The 13468-nt window shown below is 39.5% G+C and overlaps 1 protein-coding gene across 2 annotated transcripts in view; it reads right to left on the bottom strand.

Annotated features, from left to right (window-relative positions):
• igsf9bb (immunoglobulin superfamily, member 9Bb) overlaps positions 1–13468 on the bottom strand; it is a 154860-nt gene that overhangs the window by 35046 nt on the left and 106346 nt on the right. For both annotated transcript variants that reach the window (XM_080866694.1, XM_080866695.1), the window contains exons 15-17: positions 8346–8430; positions 5802–5966; positions 2882–2927 (exon numbers count right to left, since the gene is read on the bottom strand). In XM_080866694.1, coding sequence (XP_080722820.1) covers positions 2882–2927; positions 5802–5966; positions 8346–8430 — 296 coding nt within the window. The remainder of the gene's footprint in view (positions 1–2881; positions 2928–5801; positions 5967–8345; positions 8431–13468) is intronic.

The raw sequence follows: 13468 nt of genomic DNA, 5'->3' as shown, positions 1-13468 counted from the left end.
TAGAGTTTCTGTTTGCCTCATTTATTTTATTTTTTGTATGCTATACATGATGTTACATTTTAAATTGTTTTGGTTACTATTGCAATACAGCAATACAGTAAGTACTGTTCTTGGTCTTAAGAGCTGCATCTATCCTTATTACTTTTTTTAAACACATCAAGTTTTATGAAATATTGTTAATATGATTCTGGTTGTATCACCCTGGCACAGACTATGTGAATCTCTTTGTCAGTAAGTCTTTACATAGGCATTTTGTGTATACATAAACATCATTTAATATTTTTTAAAAATATATATGAAATTGATTTTTGTGGATTATCAGTTTTAAGCAAACTTAAATTTAATGCTTTATAAATAACAGGTTCCTTTTAAAGAAAATATTTGTAAAGCCTGACAATTGTTTGTAATAATCCTCAAATTGTCTTATAGCATTTTTCTGTATGTGTGGTGTACAGATTTAAAAAAAGAGTTCAAGAGAGTAACCACTGTAAGTCTTGAATCTAATCTTTTGGCTAAACTTGACCATTGTACCCCAAAACTAATGGATGGGGTTTGATGAAGGGGAGGAGCTAAAGGACTGAGAATCTTGCTTCTTGAGGTATGATAATTATTTAGGCTTTGGCTAACTTCAGAATGCAGTTTGTTTGCAGCCACCTATATAATGTATTAATCATTTTGATACTTTATCTACTTTTTCTTAAATTGCACAATACTCTCAAAGTACGCAGAGAGGTACCCATCGACTCAACCCGGGAGAGAAGGAAGAGGACCTTTTCATGCAGTTTGGTGTAAATAATTCAGCATCTTGAATAAAAATGAAATGGATTTACAAATGTCACACCCATATCAGTGGCCCAACATAAAGGGAATGCACATATTGCCTATTTTTTACAGCATAAACTAGAACATTATAATTAGACCAACACAGTGAACCGCTCGTAAAGCAAGTAAAATATGTTGTTAGAAATCTTTTTAGGTCAAGCAGCCAAATTGGTCATAGAACATGTTGTCTATGTCGTGTGATTATGTTTTGTGTTATGATACCATAATTTTGTCTCATTCTTATTAATGTATCCTAATTTTCATTCATGTCTGTATAAAAATAAATAAACAATAAGTCCACTGATGATCTAGATTCAGTAAGATTCAGTTAGGGTGAAAGTATAATCTGATTTATTTTCAGTGTTTAAATATAAAGCGTTGAAAGTTACAAATAAAATCCTTAAATGTTGAATTCATTTATTTCTTGAAAGCAGTTAAAATTACAAAAACAAGAAAAAGCTAAAATAATAATGATGAAGAAGAAAATCAACAACCTAATGACACCATACAATACTTTCAAATAATGTGAAAAAAGTTGTTGGTGTAACATCATTTTATGATTACACAGCTTAAAAAATAGATTTTAAGCTACCAATTATTAAGTAAGGGGTAGTTAAAATTACTTCTGATTATAGAGGAAAAGTTCATTCTCTTAACGTAATATAGTTTGTGGGTTCAACATAATTTCAACATAAGTTTTCATAACTCAGAAATATCCATGGAAGCTGTTGCGTCATTTTTTGTTGAGCTTAAACATTTGTTTTTAGAGTGTAATCAGATTTCATACTCTTTAATATTCTCACATGAAACTATAAAAGCTAACAGTGATTGTCTGTAAATATCCTCCCCCACCCTGTCTGAGGCCTTGGACTAAACTGAATTTTTAAAGTGTAGCACAGACAACATGGATGGGCTGTGTCACAGAGCAAGCCATGCTGTTTGTCAGGTATTCGATCAACAATGCTCCAAAAGCCACCAACAGCACAAATAGTCCAGACGTCCAGCTCAGAGACTCCATGTGGCTAGGGTGAAGCTTAGCAAACAGTTAGCAACTACAGCGTGTCTGGATCCACTTATCATGCTCCTAAATTAATAAAGTTCAAATACAAAAAAATAAAAATCATGCCCTTTACAGGTGTTATGAAGGGGCAAACTGTCTTTTTTAGAGTGAGCATTAGGTGTAGTTGAGTTCCTGCCTCAACTAATATGACTCTACAGTAAGTATTGGAAAGCTGGAAAGATTCTCACAATGCAATATGAGAACCAACAGAAGATGTCAATACAGTGAAGTTTATGTAGAAAAAACAGCTTTCTGAGGGAGTAATGAACACACACACACACACACACACACACACACACACACACACACACACACACACACACACACACACACACACACACACACACACACACACACACAGAACAAATATTCAAAATTAAGATGGACAGTCAACAGTGATGCTTTGAAGTTATCATTTAGGTACCTGTAGTACATGTTCATGTCTGTCAGAGTTTTTAGTACACATGTTACTGCTAGTACAGGATGCACTGATAGGGAGGCTGTAGCTCAGGCGGTAGAGCAGGTCATCCACTGATTGGAAGGTTGGTGGTTTGATTCCTGGCTTCCCCCTAGTCTGCATGCCAAATATCCTTGGGCAAGGATACTTGATACTAACCCCATGTTGCTCTCCGATGCATCCATCGGAGTGTGACTGTGTATGAATGTTAGATAGGCACTAACAGCTTAGAAACAGTGCTTGTGTGAATGGGTGAATTAATTAATTGTGTAAAACGCTTTAAGTGTTCAGATAGAGTAGAAGAGTGCTATGTAAGAAACGGTCCATTTACCATAGTGGATAACCTTCTTAATATTATTCCACACAATTTATTCGATATTTACAAGTTTACAATTTATTAGATATTACATTGTATTTAAAACAGTAATATAACGTGTACTACTATTTGATTTTCTTTGTTAAATCAATTTGTTTTGTGAGGTTTTGTTGTTGTTGTTGTTTTGTAGTACAGCAATATATTTGTGTGGCACAGATGTACTTACGGAGTTTCCAGGCTTTTTCTGCAGTGAGTTATTGAAAGAGGGGGGTCTGGAAGATAGGGAACAAAAAACAAAACACTGTAAACTGTAAATACACTGGTAGGGGAGGGAGAAAACAAGCACTTCACTTAGAAGCTGTACAAATAAAGGCAAGGTCATTTGAAGTAGTCCAATGAGCTGTTTTTATTCCTATTTATTTTCAGCCGAGCCTCAATATTAAGATTCATAATGTGGAAAATATCGTTTTGCCATTCACGATAAACGTGTCTGACCCAACACATTTACATAAAAGGCTTATAAAACTAGACTCACCAAAGGCAACATTAGAATGGCTGCTGCAGGGCTTGGAGCAGGATTTGAACGTGAGCGACAGAACAGCAGTAAAATGCAACAGAGGCTTAAAAACATCAACATAAATATAATGACTGACTGCAGCTAAGAATCTATCACTTTTAGCTTTTGATGGCTATGATGGCAGCATAAAGCAGCAGATCACAAAAAAAGAGAAAAACGAGTACAGCAACAAATAATGTGTAATTCCATAAATATATTCAAATCAATGAAAAACTATTCTTTTAACAACTTAAAAGGATGTTCTAACCTTGTTTTTTTGTAAAATGCAATGTTTATATTTAGGAACACCCGTTCATCTGCTCACTCATGCAAATATCTAATTAGCCAGTCACTTGGCAAAAATGATTTGCACTTAGGCATGTAGACATGATAAATGCTAAAGTTCAAACCAAGCATCTGAATGGGGAAGAAAGCTGATTTAAGTTACTTTGAAAGTGGAATAGTTGTTGGTACCTCTACTACCATCTACTGGGATTTTCTCACAGAACCATTTCTAGGGTTTACAGAGAGTAAACACAGCATGTCTTTATCCTGTCTTCCTTCTGTCACCCCAACCGGTCATGGTAGATGGCCCCGCCCCTCCCTGAGCCTGGTTCTGCCGGAGGTTTCTTCCTGTTAAAAGGGAATTTTTTCTTCCCACTGTCGCCAAAGTGCTCATAGGGGATCGTATGATTGTTGGGTTTTTCTCTGTATGTATTATTGTAAGGTCTACCTTACCATATAAAGCGCCTTGAAGTGAGTGTTGTTGTGATTTGGCGTTGTATAAATAAAATTGAATTGAATATTCCAAAAAAGAGAAAATATCAAGTAAGAAGCAGTTCTCTGAACAAAAATGTATCATTGATGTCAGAGATCAGGGGAGAATAGCAACACTCTTTTGAGTTGATGGTAATTCAAATACCAGCTTGCTACAACCAAGGTATGCAGAAGAACATCTCTGCATACTCAGTGTATCAAACCTTGAAGTGGATGGGTTATAGCAGCAGAGACCACACCAGGTGCCAGCCTTATCAGCAAAAACAGGAAACTAAGGCTACAATTTGAATAGGCTTACTAAAATTGGAAAATAGAAGATTGGAAAAACATTATCAGGTCCATGAGTGAATTTCTGCTGCAACATTCAGATGAATGGATCAGAAACAAGATGATATTGCGGGTGGAGCGCTGCTGACTTAGACTGAGAACATTGTTGGACAGTGGAAGGAATACTTTAAGGACCTCCTTAATCCCACTGGTACGTCTTCCATGGAGGAAGCAGAGTCTGGGGAGGGGAAACACTCACCTATTTCTGGGGACGAGGTCATTGAGACAGTGAAACAACTCCTTGGTGGCAGAGCCCCTGGGGTGGAGGAGGTTCACCCTGAGTTCCTAAAGGCTCTGGATGTTAAAGGGCTGTCTTGGTTGACATGCCTGTACAATGTTGCGTGGAGATCAGGGGCGTTACCTCTGGACTGACAGACCGGGGCGGTGGTTCCTATCTTTAAGAACGGGGACCGAAGGGTGAGAAAGTCTATGCCAGGTTGCTCCAAGTGGAGGAGTTTAAGATCAAGATCTTGGGATCTTGTTCACGAGTGACGGGAGAAGGGAGCGGGAGATCGACAGACAGATTGGTGCTGCGGCTTCAGTGTTGCGGAAGTTTTACCAGTTCATCAAGGTGAAGTGAGAGCTGAGCATAAAAGCGAAGTTCTCAATTTACTGGTCAATATACATCCCTACCCTCAACTATGGTCATGAGCTGTGGGCAGTGACTGGAAGAATGACATACAAGCGGCAGAAATGAGGTTTCTCTGAAGGGTTAGGGTTAGGGCAACTCCCTTAGAGGCAGGGTGGGGAGTTTGGCCATCCAGGAGGGGCTCAGAGTAGAGCCACTGCTCCTCCACATCGAAAGGTGGTTTGGGCATCTGACAAGGATGCCTCCTGGGTGAGGTGTTTATGGTGTCGCACCAGGAGGAGGCCCCAGGGCAGACCCAGGACATGCTGCGGGGATTATATCTCTCAGCTGGCCCGGGAACGCCTTGGTGTTTCCCCGGACAAGCTGGAGGTAGTGGGTGGGGAGGGGGAGGTCTGGGCTCCCCCCTGTGCTCTCTGCTTAGGCTGCTCCCCCCGCCACCCGGCCACGGATAAGCGGAAGATGGATGGATGGATGCTTTCTGACTTTCAGAATCTATAATTATTAAAATTTTTAATTGTATGTTGTTGTTGTCTTTAGTTTTTAACAAATAACACATGTTTCAATATACATAAAACATGCACCAACATAGTCACCACCATTAAATCTTAGCTCCTTAAATCACTTTTGTTTATGTTTGATTAGTTAAGAGCATAAACATGTAGCAAAAAGGAGTGTGAAGAAATTAGAAATAAAACAATACTAGAAAGAAAACAAGCGAGATGGGAAAATAAAATCAAAGAATAAGAAGTACTATCCAGAATGTTTATGCATGATGATACAATGGTTGCTGCAGAACCTCCACAAGTTAAGCAGCTGACATGTTTCAGGTTTTTAGGATTAGCTTAGTGAATGTGGGAAGTTAAATATATATATTAAATATAACAAGTTTCCCCTCACCTCTTTTCCTCTTGAGTTTTCTCCGCCGCTGCTTGTTGACAAAGCAGGCAGCCATGGTACTGAAAAGGACAGCTGCTGCCAAGAAGCAGATGGTGGCCACAATACCAGCCACCACAGGCCGTGCCAGTCCACGCTCCTCCACCAACTCTGGAGGAGGAAAGAAATCTGAGGGGGAAGAGAGAGGGAGACAAAAGCATAATGAAGTCGAACAGCAAATTCATGACAGAAACAGAGCCCTATACTCCAGGTATGCAGACCGTGAGGAAACATCACAGCAGAGGAACATATACCAATTTTTCTTTGCTCACTGAACTTTTGACATGGCCATCCTTTATATTAATGCTATACTCAGCATTCAATTTGTGGCTCCAAAACAGAGACTGATATTTACTATGAGATATACCACACAGATGTGAGTTTACTGGTAAAGAGCACACTGTCCCTGCTCTTTGATTAAAACTAAACCAGGACTTTCTGCTGTTTTCTGGCAGCTTCATCTGCAAAATTAGAGCTGCAGAGTTCACTCGTTTCTGTGTTCCTGTAGAAGAGCCTCCAAAAACATTCTGTCCTGTCCAATAAAATTCAAATATATTCAAGCTGACCTTTACTGCTGCATATGTCTTCTGCAGGGTGCATGTCACAATGACTAAGCAGAATGCTAACTTTTCCTCCTATTCAGAACTACATAGAAGGTAATGTAATTCATGCACTGTTTTGATTGATTGCGTGGTTAACTAATGTGGTTAGACTGGCTTAGACAAAAAAGAAAATCTTGTGTCTGATGAAATTCAATTAGCTTAGTGTCTGCTGAACAGGGTCAAAAAAATGTATAAATAAATTTTGTTAGTATGAAACGTGTGATTGACTTTTACACAGTAATCAGTAATTGGTTTACATTAGTGCTCCTTACATTTCCGAAGTTCCCTAAATCATCTCTGAGTGGGAAGTAGATGAGAAACTCCATCACATATGTTGTTATCCCTTGTGTGTTTTTTGTAACCAAAAACTGTAATTCTATAAATGTTTCATGTGTTCAGAGCCAGAGGGCAGAGGAAGATCGAATGCAGAGTTTGAAAAAACACAAAATGTTAATAAAAACTTCAGGCAGGAAGTAAAAGTTTGACAGTGAGTTCATGAAATGTGGACAAGAAGACTAGTTTATATTTATTACTAATATTGAAGAATGTTACTTGCCAGAATTAAGTTGAAGAGGAAAGAAGGAAGAAATGGTTACAAATATTTAAACTCTACAGTACACGAGACATTCTCAGGTAAAGAAGCTGGTTGCTGCTGTCTCTCACACTGTGCACAGTGCACAAACACTGTGCACAGACATTCATTTTACTGGCCAGCAGGGGGCAACTCCTCTGGCTGCAAAATAAGCTCGCTAGTTTCCTTTTGGTCATTTCATAAATTCTGAACTATTAGAGTAAAGAAGAGGACAAAGCAGGGTTTCTTCTAACAGTGTTTCTTAGTTAGATCCACTTGTTGGTGACATTCAGTTGCACAAGATGGGTAACCAATGGGTCACACCAAAGTAGTTATATCCACCTTTTATATATGGAGGCTCCACCTAGCAGACCAACAAGACCAACAAGACAATTTCTACAACTGTCCTCAGTTGAAGGAGTTGGTTCAGTTATCTCTCAGTGAAACCAGGAGGTACAATGGGTCAGCTTCTGTTAAGAACTTGTGAGAGTAGTTTATGTGCTACAGATGATGTATGATTAGCAAAATACAAAGTATTAATGCAGGAACACCCGATCAGTGAATCACTGCTCAGCTATCCAAATCACCTTTGTCATGTTTGAAAGGACAGAGTGTATCCACATCACGTTGGACAAAATTTAAGGAAAACAGTCAAATAAATTCCATATCAACAGAGAAATGAGCAGAAGCATTTGATCATCGTACAGCGTGGTTCCCAGTTTTACCAGAGGGGGGAAGCAGAGTACTTCCAAAAACAAGTGAAAATCTGGTCTATAAACGTTACCGGCAGCTGTTCCTACTAAACGGAGTGTACTCAGTGACCTCTGTAGAGGAGTGCCATCATATATGAATAGTTTAATTTCAGACCCAAAACACAGTCTTTTTTTTTTTTTACAGCCAAACAAAGCTGGCTTTTTTTAAAATCAGGAAGCCACCCAGTACAATCAGTGGAGAAGCAGACAGGAAGATGATGTCATCCTCCTCAGGATGCTACAAAGGAGTGTCCATGTTAAAGCGAGCTTAAAATGAATAGTGCTGAGTGGGTAAAATGTAAAGTTGGTGTTGCTGAGTGTGCAATACATCTACCACCCCTCTTCAGCTCAGAGATGTTAGGCTAGCCTGAGGTTAAATATGCAGTTTGCAGCTAGTTGTTGGGTTGAAACTCACTGAGCAGCTTTATCTATCATTCTTCTTCTCTAAGCTTCATTATTCTTCTATACATACTGGATAATGTAGGGTTCTTACACATAATAGCTCTATATACATATTCACATTTCATCTGTTAGTCATGGCCACAAATGAAATTCTAACATTTTAAATGATCTAATGCCTCACCTGTGCTGGACACTCCAACTACGTTACTAGGCTCGCTGATCATGTCATCCATGATGGCCATGACGCGGAACTCATACCATGCCTCCTGAGACAAAAAAGAGATTATGTTATCAGAAATGTTCAGTAAGCCTGAACCTGTAAAATTCCACTGGCATCTCCAAAGACCACCAAGCTACAACAGTCCAAGGCTTTGGAAACTTTGGAAATAGAACTCAGATGAACAAAACTCCAATATACTGTCATTATTTATTTAACAAAATCCACCTTTAGCAGGATACTTGAAGTAATTGCTTTCCGTATGATTTCATCAGAGGAATTTTGACCTACTCTTCTTTAATGTTTCTTCATTTGTACTGGACATTCCATTCCATTCAATTCATCCATCCATCCATTATCTTCCACTTATCCAAAGCTGGCTATGTTGCCACACAGGAGCAGCAGCTCTACTCCGAGATTCCTCTGGATGTCGGAGCTGCTTTCCCAAATCTCTAAGCCTGAGCCTGGTCACGCTACAGAACAAACTCAAACTTTTAGTCATTTACCCAGACTTCATGACCATTAAGTTATATAACCAATGTGAGAGCTGTGTCTGGATCCGTGTCACAAATTCAAGCACATTTTCATTGGGTGTTGGAATCTTTCAGGGTTCCCCCTTGTCTCCAATCCTGTTCTTGATTCATGGACAGGATCCCAAGATAGCCTCGGTGAGGAGGCTGTCCGCTTTCAGAGCTACAGACAGAATAGGATCTCTGCTTTTTGCAGATGATGTAGTTCTGTTGACTTCATCAGATTCATTCAGATTTTCTGTTTTCAAATTTAAAATTGACTAAGATTAAGACTTGAGACTACAAGAAGGGCCTATAATGTAAAAGTATCAGGCAACAAATCAGAAGAGTGTCTATTAGATCTCATCCCTTCAAGACTGCTCCAAGAAGTCCTACCATTAATCAATTCATTCAATCCTAAATGTGATCAGTCTATATCTATTAATCGTCTAGGTACCACAGACCTTTAAGGTGGGAGTAGTTAAATCATTACTTTAAACGTCATCACTTGACCCAGCTATCTTAGCTTATTACAGGCCAATGTTTGTTTTGGTAAATGAACTGGTTGTAATAGAGCACTTTTTAATTCTGCCTGTGTACTCAAAGCACTTGTACTCAAAAAACTTGCGTCATTCACCTTTTTTCTATACGTTAGTGCTTTCAATTTAAGATTCACAGATAACAAACACCAGACAGAAAGAATGACTGAATGACCCCTAATTTTCTGCTTCTAAATTCAGTTGAAACTGAGGTTAATGTACTCAGTCCTAAACATTTTAGAAACATGGTGTCTAACCACTGTGGATGGCATTACCTTGGCCTCCAGTAACAACGTGAGAAATTATGGAGTTGTTTCCTTAACCAGGATATGTTCTTCAGTGTGCATATTAAACAAATATGTGGGACTGCCTTCTTTGCAATGCTTATGGCATTTGCACAATATTTTTAAAATTAGAAACATCCTGTTTCAGAGTAACGCTGAAAAACTAGTTACTGTTTTTATTACTTCTAAGCTGGACTATTGTAATTCCTTATTATCAGGATGTCCTAAAAACCTCATGCAAAGCTTTCATTTGATCCAAAATATAGCAGCACCCAGCTCCCAGTTTGGATTCGGGAGACACGGACTCTTCTCTACTTTCAAGGTTAGGCTTAAAACTTTACGTTTTGACAAAGCATATAGTTAGGGCTGAATCAGGTGTTTATGCACCACTTTGCATTTAATCATTAGTTACTATTAAACTCGGGCTCTCTTCCACAGCATGTCTTTTATCCTGTCTTCCTCCCCTCCCCTTGCATCAGATTGCTACCTCTCCCCTGAGCCTGTTAGGATGGACGGTGGGCAACAGTAGGAATGAAAAACTCTCCTTTAACAGGAAGAAACCCCCGGCAGAGCCTTTCTGCCACATCTTTCACCATTCTGTGGCAGAGAGGCTTATGTACTGAGGAAAGTCTGTCATTTTAAACTAAAGACTTTCTGGTTTGTTCACATGATCTTTAGTAAACTGCATCTATGTTCTTTTTATTAATTTCTCCTTGTCATACACATCACTGTTGTTCAGAGTACTCCTGAAACTGTACTCATGAACATTAATATTTGCTCTCTGTGAGACCCCAAGTTGCTTCCCATGTATCCTGGGTCCCTCTGTGATTTTGGCTACGTTCACACTGCAGGTCTTGATGCTCAATTCCGACTTTTTGATCAAATCCGATTTTTTTGTCTGGTTGTTCACACTACAAATAAAATGCGACAGCAAACGCGCTCTAGTGTGAACCCTCAAAGCGGCCCGCATGCGCAAAAGAAGACGTCACACGCAACGCGCTCTGTTTAGACCTAGTATTGTTTGACTGATGGCCCCATAAAGACTTGTTTCAGTGTTTACGTTTCCCAATTTTGATTGAAGTTATAAAGTTATTTTGTTATTTACATATGGCCTAATAATGATCCTTATTGCTGTTTAAGAGAGGAGCGGTGCTTCAAAGGGTAGCTGCAGAGTTCTGTCAGAATCTGCAGATTATACAGTACAAATAAAATGTTCACGTTTCTCCAACGTTATCTTCCCAACAGTTTCACTGACATCTACACGGGATGGCCAGGAAGCGTTCACGATGTCTTCTCTGGTGCTTCTCTGGCGCTGATAATTGGCGTCTGTCGTGTCAGTGACGTAAAAGATGGATTTAATGCGACAAACAGCAGTCGCTTTCTAAAACATCATATGTTTCAGATTCAGCACCACATACGAAAGTGACCCAGATCGGATTTGAAAATATCGGATTTGTGCCGTTCACACTGTCATACCATGATCGGATATGGGTCGAAGCACTTTCACCTGCAGTGTGAACGTAGCCTTTGTAGTCTTTTATGGGCTACTGGAGCATTGGTGAACTACTGCTGAATAGTGGTTCCTTAACCTATATTTTGCGCTCAGAATAATTGCTGTAAGAAATTGGCATCGGAGTGAAAAGAATGTAGTTAAAGGGACAGATTTTTTTCTTCTGAATCAGCATTATCAGAACATATGCCTTTTAATTTGTTTTAGGAAACCATATCCACCAACTCGAAGAAGTAACTAATGCATGCTACAACAAACCTTCTTTCAACCTTTCTTTTTGTCCTCTTGCTATTCTCAAGACGTCACACAGGGATTTAAAAAGCTCTTCCTTAGATATAAGAGGCATAAAGTTTCACATCATATTTCACACCAACAAAAATGTACATGATATTCATCAAATACTCACCTGAATCAGATTCAGATTTCTCATTGTTTTTCATGTTTCAGGACTACAGACAGCATGCAATATTTTCCCAAAATTGTTGATGTTAGAGAAATTAGTAAAACACATAGAAAAAAAATTGTGAAAACATAAAAGCTCTAACCATGTAAGTGGAATAAATGTAGGCTACCAGTCAGAATTCAGTGTTGCTACAACATATGAATATATCTATATAAGTTTCAGATATCAACAAATTATAATATCAAACAATGGTATGAAGTTGGAGTGGCCTAGTCCAAGTCTGGATTTTTGAGATGCTGGAAATGCTTTCGCATGACCTCAGCAGACCATTCATGTGGCTGAATTAAAACATTTTGAAAAGACGAGTGTGTCAAAGAAAGAAAGAGGAAGCCACAAAGGGGGCAAACAGCTTTTCTATGAAACACACGTTGACCCATGTGACTTTTCTGGGCAGGTTAGACCTTTGATTTTGTAATAACTGAAACTTTTATTCTCTGACTGAAAAAGTCTGCTGAATCTGTGCTGCAAAACCCATGTGAAAATCCCACTCTAGCGGACAAAAACACTGCCTTTTGTACAGGGAGTGCAGAATTATTAGGCAAATGAGTATTTTGTCCACATCATCCTCTTCATGCATGTTGTCTTACTCCAAGCTGTATAGGCTCGAAAGCCTACTACCAATTAAGCATATTAGGTGATGTGCATCTCTGTAATGAGAAGGGGTGTGGTCTAATGACATCAACACCCTATATCAGGTGTGCATAATTATTAGGCAACGTCCTTTCCTTTGGCAAAATGGGTCAAAAGAAGGACTTGACAGGCTCAGAAAAGTCAAAAATAGTGAGATATCTTGCAGAGGGATGCAGCAGTCTCAAAATTGCAAAGCTTCTGAAGCGTGATCATCGAACAATCAAGCGTTTCATTCAAAATAGTCAACAGGGTCGCAAGAAGCGTGTGGAAAAACCAAGGCGCAAAATAACTGCCCATGAACTGAGAAAAGTCAAGCGTGCAGCTGCCAAGATGCCACTTGCCACCAGTTTGGCCATATTTCAGAGCTGCAACATCACTGGAGTGCCCAAAAGCACAAGGTGTGCAATACTCAGAGACATGGCCAAGGTAAGAAAGGCTGAAAGACGACCACCACTGAACAAGACACACAAGCTGAAACGTCAAGACTGGGCCAAGAAATATCTCAAGACTGGTTTTTCTAAGGTTTTATGGACTGATGAAATGAGAGTGAGTCATGATGGGCCAGATGGATGGGCCCGTGGCTGGATTGGTAAAGGGCAGAGAGCTCCAGTCCCACTCAGACGCCAGCAAGGTGGAGGTGGAGTACTGGTTTGGGCTGGTATCATCAAAGATGAGCTTGTGGGGCCTTTTCGGGTTGAGGATGGAGTCAAGCTCAACTCCCAGTCCTACTGCCAGTTTCTGGAAGACACCTTCTTCAAGCAGTGGTACAGGAAGAAGTCTGCATCCTTCAAGAAAAACATGATTTTCATGCAGGACAATGCTCCATCACACGCGTCCAAGTACTCCACAGCGTGGCTGGCAAGAAAGGGTATAAAAGAAGAAAAACTAATGACATGGCCTCCTTGTTCACCTGATCTGAACCCCATTGAGAACCTGTGGTCCATCATCAAATGTGAGATTTACAAGGAGGGAAAACAGTACACCTCTCTGAACAGTGTCTGGGAGGCTGTGGTTGCTGCTGCACGCAATGTTGATGGTGAACAGATCAAAACACTGACAGAATCCATGGATGGCAGGCTTTTGAGTGTCCTTGCAAAGAAAGGTGGCTATATTGGTCGCTGATTTGTTTTTGTTTTGTTTTTGAATGTCAGA

The sequence above is a fragment of the Rhamphochromis sp. 'chilingali' genome (genome assembly GCF_963969265.1).
Source record: "Rhamphochromis sp. 'chilingali' genome assembly, chromosome: 19".
Taxonomy (NCBI): Eukaryota; Metazoa; Chordata; class Actinopteri; order Cichliformes; family Cichlidae; genus Rhamphochromis; species Rhamphochromis sp. 'chilingali'.
Note: the sequence above shows the minus strand (reverse complement) of the source record. Positions and strands in the feature narration are given on the sequence as shown.